Source organism: Taudactylus pleione, unplaced genomic scaffold, assembly GCF_031769625.1.
Source record: "Taudactylus pleione unplaced genomic scaffold, aTauple2 ptg000201l, whole genome shotgun sequence".
In the NCBI taxonomy this organism is placed as follows: domain Eukaryota; kingdom Metazoa; phylum Chordata; class Amphibia; order Anura; family Myobatrachidae; genus Taudactylus; species Taudactylus pleione.
In genome coordinates, this window is record NW_028284603.1 from 14,523,868 (window position 1) to 14,544,840 (window position 20,973).

General features: G+C 43.6%; 1 protein-coding gene across 1 annotated transcript in view; it reads right to left on the reverse strand.

Moving 5' to 3' along the window:
- The window catches only part of EPAS1 (endothelial PAS domain protein 1), a 155,400-nt gene that overhangs the window by 60,747 nt on the left and 73,680 nt on the right, over positions 1–20,973 (reverse strand). The window contains exon 2 of the mRNA XM_088477267.1: positions 6,123–6,313. Within this exon, the coding sequence (XP_088333393.1) occupies positions 6,123–6,313 (191 nt within the window). The remainder of the gene's footprint in view (positions 1–6,122; positions 6,314–20,973) is intronic.

Consider the following 20,973-nt stretch of genomic DNA (forward strand, 5'->3'; position numbering starts at 1 on the left):
CCTAACAAGAAGTCTGTTTAAAAGGCTGCCCCTGGACTGAGTATAACATTTTCTGAGGCCTTTTTAGCAGCTTTAATTCTGTCCTATTGGATTAAACCAGAGAACAATATTCATAACACACATCTGGCTCACTACACCAAAAGCTGGATAGCATTATCCTGAAATATGAGGAAGAGTAGCCAGAACAATGCTGGAACCATAAATTGGCATTAGACTTTAGGAGAAACTGGAAGTATTTGCTAACATAGGTGCAAAAGTGCAGCAATGTAACTTATACCAGATCGCAGCACAGATAATCACTTTAAACCAGCTATGGGCTCCTGCCATGTCGCAATTACTTTAGTAAATTGCCTCATTGTTATATTTTTGATTGCATTTTGTTACAACATAACTGTCTTTTACATAGAAATAACTTCCACATAGGCTATATATAACACTTAAGGGCCCCATACATCAGACAGCTGTTTCCCTGACTCCCTGATCTGACTGGCGGCCTTCGATGATCTGCCATCCGTTAGGGAATCAGGGAAATGCTTCATGTTAAAAATCCCTGATTCGTCTATCTCGATAATATTTTGTTTGGGATGGGCAAATCAGGGAAATCTATCATATTGGATTTCCTCAATGCCCCAACCCCGGCATCTGAGGATCTGGAAATTTCGTCAATGCGTCGCTGAGGTATGGGGGGCATTAGTCATCCACTGCCGACTGTTTTTAAGAAATGATCAGAAGAGATCTAATCAATTTTAGTCACATCCAACCATTTGGGGCAATATTCACTGAGAGGTTGGGCTGGGTGCTGTGGTATCCTGGGGTGTCGCAGGCACTTGTAGAGGTGCCACGGGTTGGTGGTCCACAACAGAATGAAATTATGGTTAATGTGATAGCCAAAACTAGTGCTGATTGCTGGCAAGCATAAATTACGTGGACAAACAGAAGTGCAACCACATAATTGAACCTAAAGACGGCAGGGAAGCACAATTTACTTTTGAATAACTAACTTTTGGCCTAGGGATGCCGTGAAAAATATGCTGATACTTTATGATGTCGTGATTCAAGAAAGTTTGGACCAACTGCATTATTGTTTTCGTAATCGCACTGCGCATGCGTCAAAGTCCTTTACCATAGTCGATCGCAGCAAGTATTCATTCGCAATGTGATTGACGTCAGGGAGCATTGCGGATGGTAATGAGCAGTGTCGGGTAAAAATAAAGGCGTGTTGTGACCGTTGGGGGCGTGTCACATCCTGCTTCTGCGATCACGTACACAGTAAACATACATACGACGTCTCAGCTCCCACGGCCATTCTGCGCGTCTTTGGGCCTGATTTAGTAGCATTCGCAGCTACGATTTCGCACGGAATGCAGCTGGGAAAACATGCTAATGCTTGCCAAAGCTCAGCCAGCATAAAGACGCCTACTGCTGCCTTCTCACATCTGTCCAACCTCGCTCTTCTGCGTAAACATCGGTACCATCGACGCACATCGGCCAGTCATGCCGCATTTACAACAGGTCTGACCAGTCACAGATACTGCAAGTCTCCTCGCACGCAGAGCGCTCTCATGCTGCGTATGCAATAGCAGTGGCTAATTTATGCACGCCCATGAAACGCCTGCATTTTTTCTGACCACCCCCAAAACGCTGACAGCCTGTAAATCACTTTGTGAAGGATTTCCTTGTGCGTCCGTAATCGCAATGCAAACGCTGCGCAGGCGCAGTGTGGCTTGTACACATGAGCAATGGCAGACAATCGCTCGACTGCGTCCGTAATCGTTATTGCGTATGCTACTGAATCAGGCCCTTTCTATGCAGATACTTGGATTCGCAAAGACGACAGTCAATACATCTCCGGATGGCTGCAACATTAGCAGCTGCGGTGACATTAGCGTACATCTCTGACTCCTGAAATCCTCATCTTCTTATCTCCCAAGATGCTAATTCATTAATAATGATGATTTGTAATGAACTGGAAGAATTGATGTTTGGTTTAGTGGTGTAAACGGTATCTTTAAAGTGAACTTGTCACTTGTCTATGTACTGTGCTGAAAACATGTAACATGACCCTGCTCACAAAATAGCTGCCTCCACTTTGTGCAAACAAAGACTACATTTGTTATCTCGCTAACATCCCATAACCAATCCTATAACACTAACTAAACTGAGATACTAATCACTCCTGGGGAAAAACTCATTTAGGAAATGTTCAGTATGTTCCGTCAGAGCAGTACTGCCCATCTAACTACCCAAAAATACCAGCGATAATACTTCAACTACCAATAATCTGCCCCATCACCAGGCAGCACATGTGCACGGACTGCCAGGGCATGGAAACCGCTCGCTCAGCTCCCTCTGCTTAACACCCAAATGTTTTGTTGTCTTTGATTTGAACCATACTTTGGTCTTATCTGACAGCAAGTCTCTGGGAAGCATCAGAGATAAATAGCTACCGGCTATCTGCGATCTAAATAGTGGCTTATAATTTGAATCCATTATATTTACTAAACAAACTTAATTAATCTTTTACAAAACCACGACTTGGAAAAGTCTGGGGCAGCTGCTGAGCCACAAAGACAATACTTTGAGAAAACAGTCATTTTACAGGGTTCACATAAAAAGTGACTGATCACATTCACGTCAGCAAGTCTAGTATAGTTTCTTGTTTCCTATTATTTTATAGAATTGAAACAAAGTGAGAGATTTATTATGAGAAAAATGTACCTTAATTCCATTAACACACAGAGGGATGATCTACAGCCTCAGTTTATCTCTGCATCCCTATAGTACTGTATACAATGTAAACTCCCTCCGACAGAGCCATCTTTCATCTTGTTCTCTCATTAGCACCTGTACTCCTTGTCATTTGTCTCCAAATCTTGTTCAGTGACTGAATGCTTGCCTTTATGTACAGTCTCATCAACTGCTTCCCTAATATGTACTATTAAAATAAATCCCACTAAACTCATGCTTTGGCCCCCATTTACTAAAGAGTTTTATCACCAAAATGAGTGATAAATGTCACTGCATATGATAAATGGTGCTCCAGCCAATCAGCTCCCAACTGTCATTTTTCTAACAGTTGACAGTTGAAAGCTGATTGGCTGGAGCACCATTTATCATACACAGTGACATTTATCACTCGTTATGGTGATAAAACTCGTTAGTAAATGAGGCCCTTTATGCCTAATAGTTTGTATCCGGCGGCAACCCTTACTGTTACAAACCTGTCCTTGCGTTCCCATTGTCTCTAGTGCTGCTGTTGTTCTTGCTTCTCGAGTGGGGTGTGGTACATTTTGTGGACATTCATCACGTCAACACGAGAATGTTGACATGCTCAGCATGTTGACATTGACCACATCAACACTCATTGACCATATAATATATGATTAGAAAAAACTTCGGGGGCAATAGCAAGTGAAAAAACCCTGTATTTATTGTAACAAGATGGCACTAACAGGACTCTTAGTACTAGTTACAGAAATGACACAAGGGGCCAAATGTAATAGGGTGAGAGTTTAGAAAATGTGAGAGTTTAGCAGTACAACAGTAAAACTCTCACACTAATACATTGATCGAGTTGTATTTTCAATACAGGAAATACCTGGATGATAGTTTAAATCTTGAGAGTTTTTTTTTTCAAGTCTGAAAAACATGCGAGTTTGCCTGATCTGTGACTATAATACATTGGTTGAGTTTACAAATGTGACAGTTTTCTCTCACATTTCCTAGATGCAGTTTTAGCCAGAGAGACAAGTTAGGAGCGATTTCTAAACCTCCGCCAAGAAACCTCCACTCTGTGGGGCAGAATTTATTATGTGCGGAATGGGTGCCGGTGGCTTCCTCAGGATAAATGTAGAAGGCAGATTCTGATCGCAGCCTATGTAACTGCCAGATAAATGCCCGACAGCAACATGCGGTGAACCGACCCCATTATCTTTGGGATAATGCTTAACTTAATAAACAAATCTTGAAAAAATGTGCATTTATTGTGTAATAACCCAGCTCTCGTCACAAATATTTCACAAATACTTGAGATGGTGAAATACTTGGCAGGGTTATCAGACCTTTATTTTATTTGTTCCTGTAACAAAGTGTTTATGACAACAATGGTCATTTGTTATTTTTTTTCAGTCAGATTATTTTTAGTTAGTGCGCTGAGTTATGTTATACTGTAGAAGAAAAAAATCCAAAAGAACACAATTAAAAAAGATAACGCAACTGATATGTGTGTATTACATGTATAGGTACATGCTTCCTGCTCTGCTGACTGATGCTGCCTGCTGCATTCTGCTGTGTCTTGATAAAGACCCCTGCGAGGGTTGAAATGTCTACTTATTTGATTCGTTGATGGATTTAAAGTTGATCTATTAAATATTCATTTTAATTGGATTTGGTGAGTGTCCTAGTGCCTGCATTGTCTATCTAGCCACTGACTCGCCTCTATGGTAAAGCTGGGTACACACCAGAAAGATAAATCTGCAGATGATGGTTGTTCATACACACTGAACAACCATCCGGCCACGGGTCCCGCTGGCCGGGGATCACATCGCGGCTTCTGCAGCGAGTGTACGGATGGGCGGCTGACCAGCCCGTACACACAGCACGATGGGCAGATATATCTGCAGACATATCTGCTATTTGCTCTGCAGCAGAGCCGAAGCAATAGTCTGTGACATATTGCTGGTACACTCTGGCCGACGCACACACAATATATTGGTTGATTAATTGAACGCCCAATGGATCTGCCAATGTGTACCCAGCATAACAAAGTTTCCACCTCACAAACAAAACAGAAGTTTAGCAAAGCACTTACATCAATCAAAACCAGTGCCTGCAGTGATCGCGCTGAGTGAAAACATGTGTTGGTCCCAGGGAACCCTCACTTTAAAATATTGGGGTCTTACTACGCTGTCTCTGGGGCCCATAATATACTATGGGGGGTGAGGGCAGGCAGCAGTTGGAACAATCTGGTAGGCAGGTAGCAGTTGTGGCAGAGGGGGTAAAGGGCAAGCAGCAGTTGGGGTAGAGCTGGGGGTAAAAGCAGGGAGAAGTTGGGGTAGAGCAGGGGCTAGAGGGGAGTAAGAGCAGGCAGTACTGGGGGTAGGGAAGGGGCAAGGCTAGACAGTAGTTGGCACAGTACTGGGGGGCAAGGAGGGGGTTAAGGGCTTTCACTGGCATTGGACATAAGGGTCCAACCACACACTGGCAGAACCCTAGCACTGCACAAATGTGTTCCAGCAGACACTGGCACTACACAGTAGGGTCCCAGCACATACTGGCGCCACACAGAAGGACCCCACCACACATTGGCACCACACAAAAGGCTCCCAAAAATGGTATATAGATAGATAGATAGATAGATAGATAGATAGATAGATAGATAGATAGATAGATAGATAGATAATTTGTTTTGTATTAATGGAGGCTAAATTGTTAGCTATTGATTGACTTAAGAATGTTTTAAAACAGTTTCCCAATGCTTGTTACATAAGACATAAACTGCATAGTTTAAGTGTAATATGCTCATTGAACATGCCTCAGATGCTCTCTTTTACCTAGAAATGTGAATAATGACTGTCAAGTTGCTCAACTCATTAGAAAAGTTATAATTTCATAGACAGCAATAGCGCCACCTAGCTTATGACCTTAACATGTTACAATGTCACAGACAGCAGTAACAACAATGCCACCAAACTTGTTATGATCAGAAAATATGTAAATGACTTTTAACAAAAAGCAAAACAGCACATTCAGGCTACACGAACACCTAGGGCTGGATTCAATTAGCAGGCTAATATGCTGTGGCCGGGGCTATTCAATTGTAGCTCGCTGCATTCCGCAGGCTGCATTTAACGAGGATTTCTGTACGAGCCTGAGGGAGGCACAAACAGAAATCTGCATTAAGTGTCGCACACGCATTAACACATAGCTCTGGGCACTTATCCCGGCAACTATGGATTAACACGCATTAGCCGTGAGGAAAAGGGTTTATAATTGAATAGCTCCTGGCGTAAAAGTCAGAGGCGACTAGCACTTTTCCTTGCACGGTAATTTTTGCGGTTAATTGAATCCAGCCCTTAGTGGTAATAAAAATCCATATGTTATTGCCATTTTATCATTCTTACCAGACGATAAGAGTTTTTGTGTGCGGAGGAAACTGATTGTCAATCGCATGATAGAGGCCTTATCCAAGTGGGAGCTGATGTTCTGCGGTAACGGCAGGTGATGCGCCAACTCGTAGAACACCTCCGTCTCCTTGCTCCTCCGACACCGGGCCGCATCTCGCGACTTCTCCTTCCTCCTCTCTGAACTGCTCCTGGAAAGGCAGATCCAAATGCAAATTAGAAATGCTACTGAATGGAAAATTGCAAATGCAGGTATTTCAGAGATATTCACATTTCCCAACACGCCATTTAGGTGCCAGGCCAGGGCACTGCGAGCTATATCGCAGAACCAGATCTGAGCGTGTGCAGTGCAGCATCTGAGCATGTGCAGATCTCACACCATTGGAGATGTATATAAACCATCAGGTTCACGTATATCTCTGAATTAGCCCCACAGTCTCTGAATGTACTGGGATAAAGCATATTTAATTGTATCTTGTTTACGTTCCATTGACCTGCATGTCAGGATACTACACAGATTGGCTCCGATGAAAACACTCATTAAAGTGTTTGGGTGATGAAATCCTGTACTCAATAATTGTTGGAAAAACTCACTGCACAGACACATCCATTCCCAACAACACCCGCTGACTATGCGTATTGCGCCACCTGTTGTATTATATACACCAAGTGATGTGGCGACTTAGAGACCTTATGACAATAGTTGCGCTCAATCGCAAAAACACTGATTATCCTGCCAGATACACACACATTATAAATGACATATATTGTATTGACTGTATACCAGACATTTATTTATGGAGGGGAATTGTGCAATATCAATGTGACACTTGGCAAGCTGGCTGGGACTCTATAAAGCTCATGCAATAGAGACTACTGTATAGTTAATTGCTCTCTAATTTGCCTTTTGTACTGAATGAATCAATAAAATTCTGACATCTCATAATACTCTGCAAGAAACAGGTTTGACCATTGTTTGCAGAAAGGTGATCTAGGAGGGTTTTCTCCTTGCTGTCTACAAGGAGGAACACATTATAAATGTTGATGTAAATTGTTTCAAAGTTGTAAAGTAAAGACAATTAAAGTGGATCTAGCACCGAAAAGGTGGATGCAACCAATAGCAATCAGTGTGGATCCATGAGAATGGAAATAGTGACCTCACTAAGGCACAAGTGACACGTAGCATTGGATCCCGTCACCACTGTGTCTAGTTGATGGATGGGTGCACTTTAAATGATACATAGATCTATGTATAAACTTTGTGTAGAAAGATCTGGACTTCCCAAGGCATTTTGGCCCTGATTCATTACGGATCGCAACTGCTAATATGCACAAAATCGGTTGATTGTTGCGTACTGTGCTTGCATATGCATCGCAATGCGCGGACCAGCCACTTCGATCGGGACTGCAATCGCAGTGACTACGCAGACCCATCGCAGAGTGATTGACAGGAAGTGCCGTTTGTGGAAGGTGATAGGAGGGTGGTCTGCGAAACGCAGGTGTGCCAGTCTGTTGGAGCGCCGTTGCAGGGGCATGCATAAATTAGCCACTGCGATACCTTACGCAACCTGAGGTCTCATAGCGTGCGTAGAAGTTAGTAATTCCTGAATAAAGTCAGATCTTGTGCAAGTGTGCGTGAGGCCCCGATTGTACTCGACTGTACCGATGGTTTTGCAGACTTGCTAAACATTACGGATGTGTGTAAGGTAAGTGGGCGTCCTTATGTTATGCTACGGCGGCATAGCGATCGCAATGGATTAGCATACTATCCCAGTGAGACTGCGTGCGTAATCGCTATTGCATTCGCAGTTACCATCCGTAGTGAATCAGGCCCTTTGTCAGATGTCCAGAGACATTTGCCAAACTTAAATATAATTGAATATAAACTGAGCTAGAGTAGTCAAGGCTATAAGCACCCACACTAGCCCGGAAAGGTCAAACATATATTGCACTGTTTGATAAGTTAGACTGAAGTAAGTGGTAGAAACTTTACTTAGTCTCATTCCTCTAACAAGTTGTCATTTAATGTTTTACCAATAATACTTGGTGACTATTTAAAAGCAGCACCTATTACACCGTAGTTCTCAATGTGCTTTACAGATTATTGGATTTAGAAACTGGAGCCATTTATTTTGGCTAAGACTGCTCCAGATATTCCAACATATGAAATAATAATAATAATAATAATAATTTTATTTATATAGCGCTTTTCTCCTAAAGGACTCAAAGTGCTTTACAGTTACAGTACAAAATACAAACTAAGCTTATATTAAAATAAAATTAAATATTTTAACTCAGAATATATATAACAACTGTATCGATATTTCTTACCAGATATAGCATCAGAACACTATGACTTATATTACTAAAGGTAATTTAATGTTATAGAGTAAAATAAAACAAATTAATAGTTTTTCTTCTTTTTATGTATCAATCATCAATCAATATTTTGATTTAGTAACTACGGCGGATATTTATTGTGGGGTGACAATCCCAACCTTTACTCTAAACATCTATGGGGTAAGACCTGCAATATCTCTGCATATATTTGGGGGGTCTCGATGGTGATAGCTTTCCTATGCAAAGTATAGGCTAGATTATTGTACGTGGAGCCCGCCGACATTTGTCCTTACGATAGCAATAACAGAAGAAAGTAACTGAAAAAAATGCTTTGGTCCTTAAAACAATTTCAAAATGGTAAAAAAAATTTCAGATTATTAGCTGATTTATTTTACTCAGTTATTTTTTATTTCATTTTTTATTAGTAAAACTGAATGTCCTTTCAGCACCACTACGGTACATATGTAAGGCAATGCATGCACAGATCCCCTGAGACAGGCTCGGCCAAGTGCTTAGTTAACTATTACCATTATCACAGAGGTAGCTAATGCTGGCCATACACCAGCACGATTTCAGGCCGATTGCACGATTTTAGACGCGTCGTACGATGAATTGTGTCAAAATCGTGTAGTATTTAGGTAGGATATGATCCGATGCATGCTCCCGCCGCTTATATCGTATGATCAGATGTGCAGCCCATAGTATCTATCGTAATCGTATGCAGATCGTGCCGTGTATTTGTGCATGTGATGCATCGTGCGTCTGACCAGCATCATTTGAGTTACATTTTGAAGAAGTGTGTCTTCTTTCAATGACCTTCCCTCTTAAACTGCAGATCGATCCTATCATGAGATCGTATGTACATCGTGTGTCAATCGTGCGGCCAGGACGTACTAGTCGTACTAGTGTATGGCCAGTATAAGTATTGCTCAGTTACCTCGCCAGGATTTTTAAAATAAATTGTGATAAGCACCAGTAAAAATAATCATGGTTATCGCCGCTTTAAAGTAAATATACTGCCTTTAATTCTCTAATTCTATTACCCACTTTTACATGTTATGACTGGTGACTCCAAACACTTCGGGGCCTATTCATGAGTGTTTATTTATTTTTTACATTTTTTTCTCTCTCTTTCTCTCTCGGGGTTTTACCGCATTTACCATATGTACAAAGCATTCCGGTGCTTCATCCCAATGGACTTCTTATCGGTATGTTCCCATCACCCCCCTGAGGACCGTGGCCTACTGCACATGCACAGAAGGACACCAGAGGGACATCTGGGTGTTAAACCCGGAAGTCCCTCTCTCCGGAGCCATCACAACGTAGCCGAAGACAGGCGGGATATACCGTATCGCAGATGCGATGCTTAGTACATCCCGCCAATAGTTATAGTATGTAAAGCCTCTTACCCCTTAAATTACCAAATTACTGCACGCAGAGGCTTTTGACATGTTTCATTTCACCAAACTACATCAGACATCAGTAACAGATAGATTCCGAAAACAGTGGGTAGATTACTTAATAGAAGCAAGGGAGATGAGGTCATGTAGAGGGAACATAAATACTAATACCCAGAGCCGAGTGCATAAGAATGAGAGGCAGTCATCATACAGTAGTACAAGGCACAGGCAATGTATAAAAATAAAGCATTGGGATAGCTAACAGTTATGTTCCCTTAATGGATCAAACACTATCAGAAATAACCTCTAGCATCAATGGGACAAAGACCCAAATACACTTCCAAAACTTCCACAATTAGAATATCAAAAGAATGAAGATAGGGATACCTCCAAAGTTAGCAGTAAGCGGAAGTGGCACCAGAAGCTCTAAGAGAACACAACCAGGTAAGATGGCTGCCATGCCACTTTTCCCCAAATACTGTAGTATATTTTATTTATCTAGGTAAAGAATATAGTTCTGCAATTTCAAGGCTTCCAGTTAGCGTCTCTTGTCCTCAGAGTTATATTAATGCAGATTTTGGCAATCTAAAAGGCTGTTTGGACTCTAAGGACCGAATGGACACAAGTAGTCAGCCATGACTGCAGTCAGAAGCTGAATGCAACACAGGCCGATATCAGTAATCTGCAGTTATATTCCAACCAGTATTACCAACATTCCCATAATCATCTGTCCAATGTTTCTGCATTATTAATGGACACTGCGGTCATTTTTAGCCCATATCATCTAATTGCCAAATATTATCTCCAAAAAATGACTAGAAAGGTGGCCTTCTCTAAGGTTAGGTATTTACCGCACTTTTTTTTTTTTTAATTTGAACTTCATAAGCCCCAATATATAATGTGTTTACTTTATTAAAGAGGAGGAAGCAAATGTTTCTTGAAGGAGGCACAACAGGAAAAGCCTGAGACTCATTGATCTGCACAGTGTGCTCCTATGAAGGCATCAGAGAGCCATAGGCTGCAGTACAGTTCTGTACTACCAAGGGAGCAGTACTGCAGCCAAAAATAACATGTAGTGTCATGAGAACATGCCCCCAAGATGCTGCTCTCCAGCAACGGTGCTTTTAACCAACATATAATTAATTTTTTTTTCTACAGTGTCCTACATTCTGCTTTCACAATTATTATTCTATTACTACAAAACCCTATTTATACAAACCTAGTAAAAATATTATATTGAACTAAAAATCATTTTGCAGAATGCCGCCACCGCTGTATCAGGGAAAAAAAAAATATTTTTTTAAATAAGCTCATTCTAAACATATTTATTAACAACCAGGCAAGAATAGCATTGGTAACTCTATAAAGTAGCAGAATTATTTTGGTACAGATTAGAACTCTGATTACGACTTCTCAACTAAAATGGACAATAAACTCGAATGTTATGTAATTCTACCCAGGCCCCGGATTTGCCAGGAAACAATCAGCCAAGTACATGGATTAGTGGGTAAGGTCTTGGTGTGACAACTGCTATACCCAGTTGCCTCAGGGAGCATAACCAGACGCTTATGTTGTGCCATTACATACTACATTGAGATATATTTCCTGACAAAAAAAAAAATATAGATATTTTTACTGACAGTTTTATAACAAAACAAAAGAAAAAACTGCAATTTTATACTGACACGAGAATTGTTTTATACATATAAATATGAAATTTATAGCAATCTTAAAGACTAGCAGGGGTTTGGGAACTGGTAATGCAAAAATATTGAGTTCCAAAGCTCAGGGGCGCCGAGAGGGGAGCAAGAGAGGGGTTAATTACCTGGGACTGGGCTTGATAGAGGGCCTCAGTTAGCTGTTGATGGGGACAATTGTACCCCATCCAAGCGTTCCTCCAATTTGTAGTGGTGCGCATAGTATTTTTCATTGATTTTTGAAAGGGGCATAGCGACGCCTCCTGGATTTGGGCATACCCCTCAGTATCACTCGGGCCCGCCGTATGTCTCGACGGCTCTTCCAAAGCTTATAGTATGGTGCATGTTCTTTTTAGTGTAGTAATGTCAGTGAAAGTTATGATGTCATGTTTTTTTTACTGATCTATAAACTTTTTTTAATGATGGACAAACTGTAATTTGAATTTACGGCCAGATCTATTACCAATGAGCAGGTTTGCATGGCCATTTTAGGGAGGCACGCTATTTATTGTATTATTTCAAGGTTTCATTGGAGAGAAACATGTAGGCACAGTTCCTGTTTTACATGTGCTGACTGTTTTTTACATTCCATGCAGTATTTTGAATACTACAAACACTTCTGCACATTCCAAGTAGTGTTTTGAAGACACAATTAGTTATTTGTACATTCCGAGTATTGTTTGAAGCACTTACTCTGTCTGTGTTTTCTAAGATTATATAATATGTACATTTCAAAAAAATGAAAGGCCCCCACATACGGAGCGATATAGCGGCCAATCCGACGGATTGGAACGATATATCGCCGATATATCGTTCTGTGTGTGGGCATGATATCGGCCAGTGCACGTTCCCTTGGGGGGTCGTCTGATGCTCCTCCAGATCTTTCTGCTTGTTCAATTGATCTGGGGGATCAACGATCAAGCCCATGCAGTGTTATGCGGGTGGGGGTGCAGGCATATCAGGCGTGCACTAGATCGCTCCGTGTGTGGGGATTGCCCAATATGTCGGCTGTTGGATCGGCCACCGCATCGCTGTGTGCATATCGCACCATGTAAGGGGGCCTTTACACTTGATACAAGATTATACATACATACAGTATATAAACATACATAGCATTCAACACTTTTGTACATATAATCTGGCATTAAACTTGATTCATATGTACCTGGCTTTATTCCCTCAAAAAGCGATTTGCTTTTTATTTATTGTGTTTGCAATAGTACATGAATATGCAGACGGTTCTTTATCTGGCCCAAACATTTCTTTGCCACCTGGGGGTGTTACATGATCATAATAATTATGATTAACTAGTTAGGTTACCCGGACTTGCCCGGGATGAAGACTGGACCTTGAAGTCCATCTGCAGCCTTCATTTATCAGTGCAGTACATAAATTACTGTGGAGCAGAAATCTCTGCAGACCAACATTGGAGACCATGGCATATGAAAATGTGCTTGGAGGAGATTAGTAACTGTCAGTGCAGGTGAAGTGTGACAGTTGATCCTCTGACTCACTGCACTTCTGTTGGATCTCTGCCTGCCCCCCCACTGGTACATATCAGCCTGTGCCTTCCGATCAGTGCAGTTTTAGGCGCTGGAAGACATCCTGAGCAAACTTGCTTAAATCAAAATTTCAAAGACTCCACGGCCTACTTGGTGGGCACTATGTAGACTATGTGGCCCTGAGGAACTTCAAACATAGCCAAAAATCTAATCCTGATCAAACAACACCACCATGCCAAATTTGGTGGAGCAAGGTAAAAACTCTGGCTGTACATAAAGGACAAATTGACAGACGCACACGCACACAGACACTTTCTTGCTTATTCTTTGGATGACTAGAACAATTTTATTGGTATTATGATTTAATAATTGGTTTCATTAGGATTACTTTTTTTTTTTTTTTTTTACTTAGTTTTACGTTTTATTTTGTAGGGGAAATCCTGTATCCTCCAATCAGCATCCTGTTTATGTTATATTATTATTAGTTGTATGAGCATAGTATGACAATGACAGTAACATACACTTGTAGCTGGCAGTAATAGCTACTCTGCAAGAAAACAATATTAAAAATAGACTGAAAATAGACAATTTTCTACCTACACTAGTTTTACTACAGCTTTAACAATGTCACCACCAAATATTGATATAATTTAGAAAACTGCAGCCCTGACTGACTTATGGCTTTAATTTATACAATATACATTTACTGGTGGCAATAAAGTGATTCTTTTTGAACCAGACCAGTTATGGTGACCCTGATAAGATGGGGACACACGAGAGGATATATTGGACTGTTTTGAGGCGAATTGGAACAACATATCGTCCATATCGTGACGCCAGTGTGTACACACTATCGTGCACTCCCGTTTGTCATTCGTCATATATACTGATCTGCAGTGTATGCACGGCTAATCAGAAGTTCTGGCGGCCGACATCATACTTCTGGATGCGGTAGTGGAACAATATTTTGGACGCTCGTACACCAGATCGTGCGGTGTGTACAAACCGCCCAATATATCGCGCCGTCACATCTGCCGTCGCTGGGTACACAGCTATAAAGGGGCCGCATGGACTGCCCACTAACATTCAAAAGGGCCACAGACAGGGGTGGATAAACCTTCTACCCGGCCCACTAACCACTGTATGGCAGCGCAGCTGCGGCAGCACATTAGGCAGGGAAAGAGAGGAGAGCTCACTGGACCCTCCACACAGCAGGACGTGCTGGGCTGGAGAGGTAGGCTGTGCCCACCCCACTCCTGGATCCGCTACTGGTCACAGATAACTCATACTCCTTTCACACCAAATTTATAACCTGGGTCATTGCTGGGACAACCTGGATCCTGACTTGGTGTGAGGGTCAACCCGAGTTGCGTGTCCGGGGAATCCGACCATGGTACGAGGGTCGAACCCGGCACTGAGCTGGGTAACAGTGCGGTTTTAAAGGCACGACCGGGTCATTTGACCTTGGTCATGCCTAAAATGAGCAGATTAGCGGCTGTAGAGCAGTCACCACCCAGTTTTTGTGACCTCATCTTTGTAAGCCTGAAAAACATCCATTTGTAGTGACACACACAAGTTTTGCAAGGCTGACACGGGTTCCGTTTGAATGGGGTCTGACCCGCTTGTGACACGGGATGGAGTCGTGTTCAGAGTCTGACTCAGAATTTTGGTGTGAAAGAGGTATAAATGTAGATTATAAGTTAAATCAATACATTTCTATAATAAAAAAAAGTTATACCTTTTTGTAATCACATATCAGCAGGCATTTTAAACACAAGTGTTGTTACAGGTTATAACAAATGAATCTAAAAATAAAGCAAGATAGTGCTGGGGGCCCCCGGTGAAGGCACAAAGCTAAGATCTGTGGGCCTGATTCAGCAAGGATCGTAATTGTAAAGCCTCACGCCTCCTGTGCATTACTTATCCGAGCTGCGTTGTTCAACGCAGCATCGGATAATCTGCGTAACATCGCCCGGCTGAAGTGACCCATGGGGTCCCGCAGCCGGCCGCCGCAGTTGGAAGGAAGAAGCCAGGGAATCTCTGTCAGCCGACGGAGATCCTGGCCTCTTCCCTCCCCTCCTACGGTGGCGACGTGCTTCCGTTTCAGGAAACTGAGGCCATCGCCGCCCCCTCCTCGCCCACAAACGGCAGCAGACTGTCAATCACTGCCAGTCTGCGAGCGGGATCGCATACCCGTTCTGCACATGTGCAGAACGGGTCATGCGCCTGCGTAGATTCCCGAACATCGGGAATCTGCGTTGAGCAGTGCACTAGCATGAACTGCTGAATCAGGCCCTGTGTACGTACAACTCATGTGCCTCATATTATGGGAACTTTCTTCAGCCCATTTGATTTCATCTACTAACCCATGACAGCCAAATCATGAGACTAAAATAAATCATTTAAATGCTTTGGGTAAACTAAGAAATGTTTGTATCCGACAAAAGTGCTACACAAAGCGACCCAAAACAGACGTACAACAGCATTCAGACAAACAGCTCTATCCTGTTTCCTTTCTTTATGTCAGTGGTTTTCTAAATCCGGCATGGAAGGCAAATGGTAGAGACTGCAAAACGGATTACTGCTATTTTACAGAAAGGCACTAGTTTTTCAAGGGTTTAACATCTTTGGGTGATTCATTTATTAGTTTATCTGCATTACTTTGTAGCTTTCACTAAATATAAATTGTTTTTTTTCCAAGAGGGGTTCCAAGCCTCCTTATTATGTTTTCATCCACGTCATCATATAATCAGGAAGAGCTTTCTTATTTCTCTGGAATAAGACAGAAAGATCCCTGCACACGGACATAAACGGTGAGGTTTTGCATTCAGCGCATGCGGAGATGCGTAGTTACGCATTTTTGCATATGTCTGTCCTATTCTGAGTCGGACGGAACTTAGGGTCTGATTCAGAGATGCTCACAAAAAGCGAGCGCTCGCTCTGAATCAGGGCGGGCGCAGGTTTTTTTAGTTGCGGCCACTTGGCCGCTCGCATAGCTGTGGGTTACTACCCACAGCTATTGCGAGCGGCCATGATGATGGTCGCAATGGTCAAGACCATCGCTACCATCGGGCTTGCGACGAGACCCTTGTGGTAGGGTCTCGGGGCCGCAAGCCCCAGAGAGCTTCTGGCTCAAATAGAGCTGGAAGGTCTCTCACTGACATGACTGGTGATGTCAGTGGGGCCGCCACAAACGGCAGGCGTTCGCATGGGAACGCCTCCGTTTGTGAAGCCACCCCCCCGCCACGCCTACAAACTGGGGCGAGTTGTCGATCAACATCGACAGGTGCCCCTTTTGTAGTGAGTCCCCGGAGCGAGCGTTTTTTGCACTCGCTCCGGGTCTCGTGCGTGCGCACTGGGCCACCATCGACCCACTTGTGAGCGCAATGCACTTGCAAACAGGTCTGAATCAGGCCCTTAATCTATGTTTCTGTGGAACTGGTTGTTTGGGTGTGGGGGGGGGGGACTGGGCGGTGATACTGCGATCGCACGTAACCTCCCTGACTTGTGGGCGTGTATAAAAAGTGCTATTTTGAGTCATGCAAACAGGGGAGGGAAGCCTTTTCCTGAGGGATCTCTTGCGCCTATCATCAGCCCCTGACCTGCTAATGTTGACGGCTGCAGTGGTTGTATAAAATCAATGGACGGCACGGCTTCCCGCTTGCAGACACACGGACATCCGCAATAGCCCTATGAAATGTCACATTATAAGTTAGTAAATCTGGCTTCCGCTGCTGCCCATGACTACAGCCATTTTGCTTGCAACTCCTAATCAGCCCTATAGCGACTATTAGTTAACTGATTTCAGTGCAGAGCTAACATCGTAGTCATATTCTAGAGAAGGGGTAGGCAACATGCTGCTGTGAAACTACAGATCCCAGCATGCCCTGCCAGTTTTGCTGTTAGGGCATTCTAAAACTGTGGAAGGGCATGCTGGGAAGTGTAGTTCTGGAGCTCTGAAGGTTACCTAACCCTTTTCTGGAACTGCAATTTCCCCCCTGCTACATGGCATTTTTGTAAGGACATAGGTTGATAACTGTTACATATAAATGCAATGTCATAGGTTACAAGTATGTGACACAGCCAGGACAATCTTATCTTGTAATGAAGAGTAACAGTATTTCACAGTCCAAGATTAAGCAAATGGCAGTAATACATTTTACTGATTAAATAGAATAATACTGAGCATTCAACCACAGCTACTGTGAGCATCAGCTTCTCCCAGGGTTCTTGAAACTATCCCAAGCCCTTATCAAGCTCACTGTGAAAAATGCAATCACATTCCAGCAAGAGTTTACTGAGGATGTCAAGCTGCAGCCACAGAAGTGAACAATCCTACTTCATAAAGCACTGCTACTGTATTACCAGAATCTCACGTCGGTCAATGATTAACCACATTATGGCCAGTTTGTATTGCAATGTAGTTATTTACTAAGCTAAAAAAAAACTGTTTAAATGATGGAAAACTCAGCTCCTGTCGCCAGTGTGGTGTGTGAACATGCAAATGAATACAAAAAACCCCATCAAGAATGACAGATCAACTGTGATTGACAGCCCTTTTTGTAAATAAAATTAGTGACAGGACTGGTTTTCTATCCAGTTATCAATAAAATTCTGGACTAAAAGCCAGATTCGGCAAGGAACGCAGCCGCGAATTCCCACGCACCTGGCCGATTGTTCTGCACTGCGCATGCATCGCACTGCGTGTCTGCGAACTAGCCACTGTGATTGTGTAAGGGATCGCAGTGTGTACGCAGACCCTAACGATATTGAGTGACAGGAAGTGCCGTTTAGGGGTGGTGGTCGGGCGAACGCAGGTGTGCCTATACATTGGGACGCCGTTACAGGGGCGTGCATAATTAAGCCTCTGCAGCAGCATATGCAGCCAGAGGTCTAGATGCGCACAGGACGTTAGCCAAATCCTGAGTGAGGTCTGGTCAATCACTGTTATGCGTATGGGTCTGATGGTTCTCGATGTTACCGATGTTTTCGCTATCTAGCTAACTTTTCAGGCTGTGAATAAAAGTAAGGGGGCATCTGCATTTTGTGCTGCGGCGGCAGTGCGAATGCATTGATTGGCATAACTAATCACTAAGGGGCCTGTTTACAGGCAGGGCGACAGGGGCGATCGTCCAGGGGCCCCCACATCTAGGGGGCCCCCACACCCTGTCCCCTGCCACTACTACTTAGACCGGCGCTGCAGTGTTCCTCGGCAGGCAAGTCAGCCGGGCAGCGCTGAGCACTTGGGCTCAGAGCGCGGCGCTGCTCCGGCCGGTGGCAGGCAGGCAGGCTCTGTGCGGGCGTGACGTCAGAGGTCACGCTGTGCAGCCCCACTCCAGCCCACCCGGCCTCAACCACGTCTGATCGAACCCTGCCTGAAGCCCACGGAGGTGAGCAGACAGGAAATTCCTACACCGTTCACCTGATTTGGATGTAATTACCCTCAAATTAAATCTGAAAGTCTGCAGGTAAAGCACATCCTGTTTGTTTCGTTTCAAAGCCATTGTGGTGGTGAATAGAGGTCAAAATATGAAAATTCTGTCAATGTCCCAATATTTATGCACCTGACTGTATGTGTGTATATATATATATACCGTATATATATATATATAGATATATATATATATATAAAATGTGTGTGTATGTATGTGTGTGTGTATATATATATATATAATCTTTGATCACTGATAGGGCCCCCCACAAATTTGTTGCCCAGGGGCCCCCACAGACTTTAATCCGGCCCTGCCTATTTATCAAGCAATATTTGCGGGATATCCCTTGACAACATCCGGTATCGACTGAGGGTGTGTGTTCTACCAGCAAATATTAAGTATACCTGTATGTACATTGGACTGCAGCAGATATTGGAAATATCTGCGCAACCTCACTTTTTTATCACAAAAGCAGTCCCTTTAGGTTTCTATGGGGCTGCTTAATTGTGGAATTTACAAATCCCTGGAATTGGTCCCATCTTCAGATAGTGTTACCCATTGTAGCCTGTAGGCTACACTCCACAGAACTTATTGGGAAATGGATCCATAAAATACCCCCCCTCCCCTCCCCTCCCCACCCCGTCAAGGGTCACCTGCACTTGTGCAGTCAGTAAGCCGCACATGCAGAAAACCGTGCCAGGGTCCCAAGGAATTGAAGTGATCACATAAGCGATCATTTCACTTCTAACACATTGTAGGGATGGGCTTCTATCAGAATTTAATACAATTTAAGGCAACCCTGCAGCCTCCAGGACCCACCCACTGCGCCAGAGAAGTGTGTGTTCTGGGGCTTGATGTTGCGAATCTCTGTGAATTGCGTCACCTTGGCCCGGTCCCCACTGTATAAAAATCATAGAATAGTACAGCGGGGGGCCCAGGCTGCAATGACGCGATTCACAGCATCAAGCCCCGCCTCTTACCTTTGCCCCCCCAGGGTCAAAATTTGCTCAGGATGCCTAATGGTCATCCTCTATGGTCCTCTGAGAAAACATGATTTTATAGGTTATAGGTGATCCCTAAGCATCTGTTACAACAAACAACCTGAAACGCCCTTGTACTGGGCACAAGGCTTGGTTAATGTGAAGACCTCATACAGGGCCTGATTCAGAGCCGCTTGTAAGCGACTGCTCGTTCGCTCCGAGCGATGTTCGCACATCTGCGCATGCGTATGGGTCGTAATGCGCATGCGCCAACCAGTCATTGCGGTCGGAAATCGAGCGCTCGCAAAATAGCGAGTGCCTGCTAATTTGAGTGACAGGATGAGGAGTTTGTGGGTGGTAACAGGGGAAGGTGCTTGAAAACGGGGAGTGGAGATCCGAACGCAGGCGTGCCAAACGGTCAAAACGGGCGTTTTAAGGGTGTGCATAATTAACAAAGCAGCGTCATCGACCACGTCACTTGGTTGTTTCTTAGCCTGAACTGTTCGCATGATTGCGGTAGGAAAATCCTACCACAAGCACTGCGAGCAGTTCAGACGCCTTTCGATGTACTCGATTAATCAAATAAATAGCGGAGATGACGTAGGATGCGAGCGGCCAGGAGGCGTCTTTACAAAATAGCGAGCGCATGTTTCGTTCGCTCGCTCAGACATAGAGGCGTCAACAGACCGCAAAGAGCGAGCACTCAATGTAAATAGCCGGCCCCTTTTTCTGAACGAGCGACCGCAAATAGCGTCCGGCTCTGAATCAGGCCCACAGCTCTGAAAAAATGTTCCACTAATCCTCCCAATCCCTAAGTACATCATCTGTCCAGTCCCCTAGAGCATCAGACGTTATAAAATAAAATAAAAACATCCTCTTGTAGTAAGACAAGAGGAAATCCTTTGACCTGTGTAAATTAAAAAGGAGAAACAGGCCTTGCTGTGCTGGTACACTGAAAATGACGTTTGTCACAATACTATACAGAAAACTGGTCCAATATCACCTTCATCTTAACAAGGGTACCATACATATCAGCATGTCTGACCAAAATGCCTATTATTTCTATATAAACATGTCACTTATAGGCAGTTAAATAAAGTGGGACTAATTAATACAATACACTCATTTTATTTACCGTATATACTCGAGTATAAGTCGACCCGAATATAAGCCGAGGTACCTACTTTTACCACAAAAAACTGGGAAAACTTATTGACTCGAGTATAAGCCTAGGGTGGGAAATGCAGCAGTTGGTAGTGCCCCCAATAGTAATTCCCCCTGGTAGTGCCCCCAGTAGTAATCCCCCCCTGGTAGTACCCCAGTGGTAATCCCCCCCTTTTAGTGCCCCCAGTAGTAATCCCCCCCTGGTAGTGCCCCCTGTAGTAATCCCCCCCTGGTAGTTTCCCCAGTGGTAATCCCCCCTTTTAGTGCCCCCTGTAGTAATCCCCCCATGGTAGTGCCCCCTGTAGTAATTGCCCCCTGTAGTAATCGCCCCCTGGT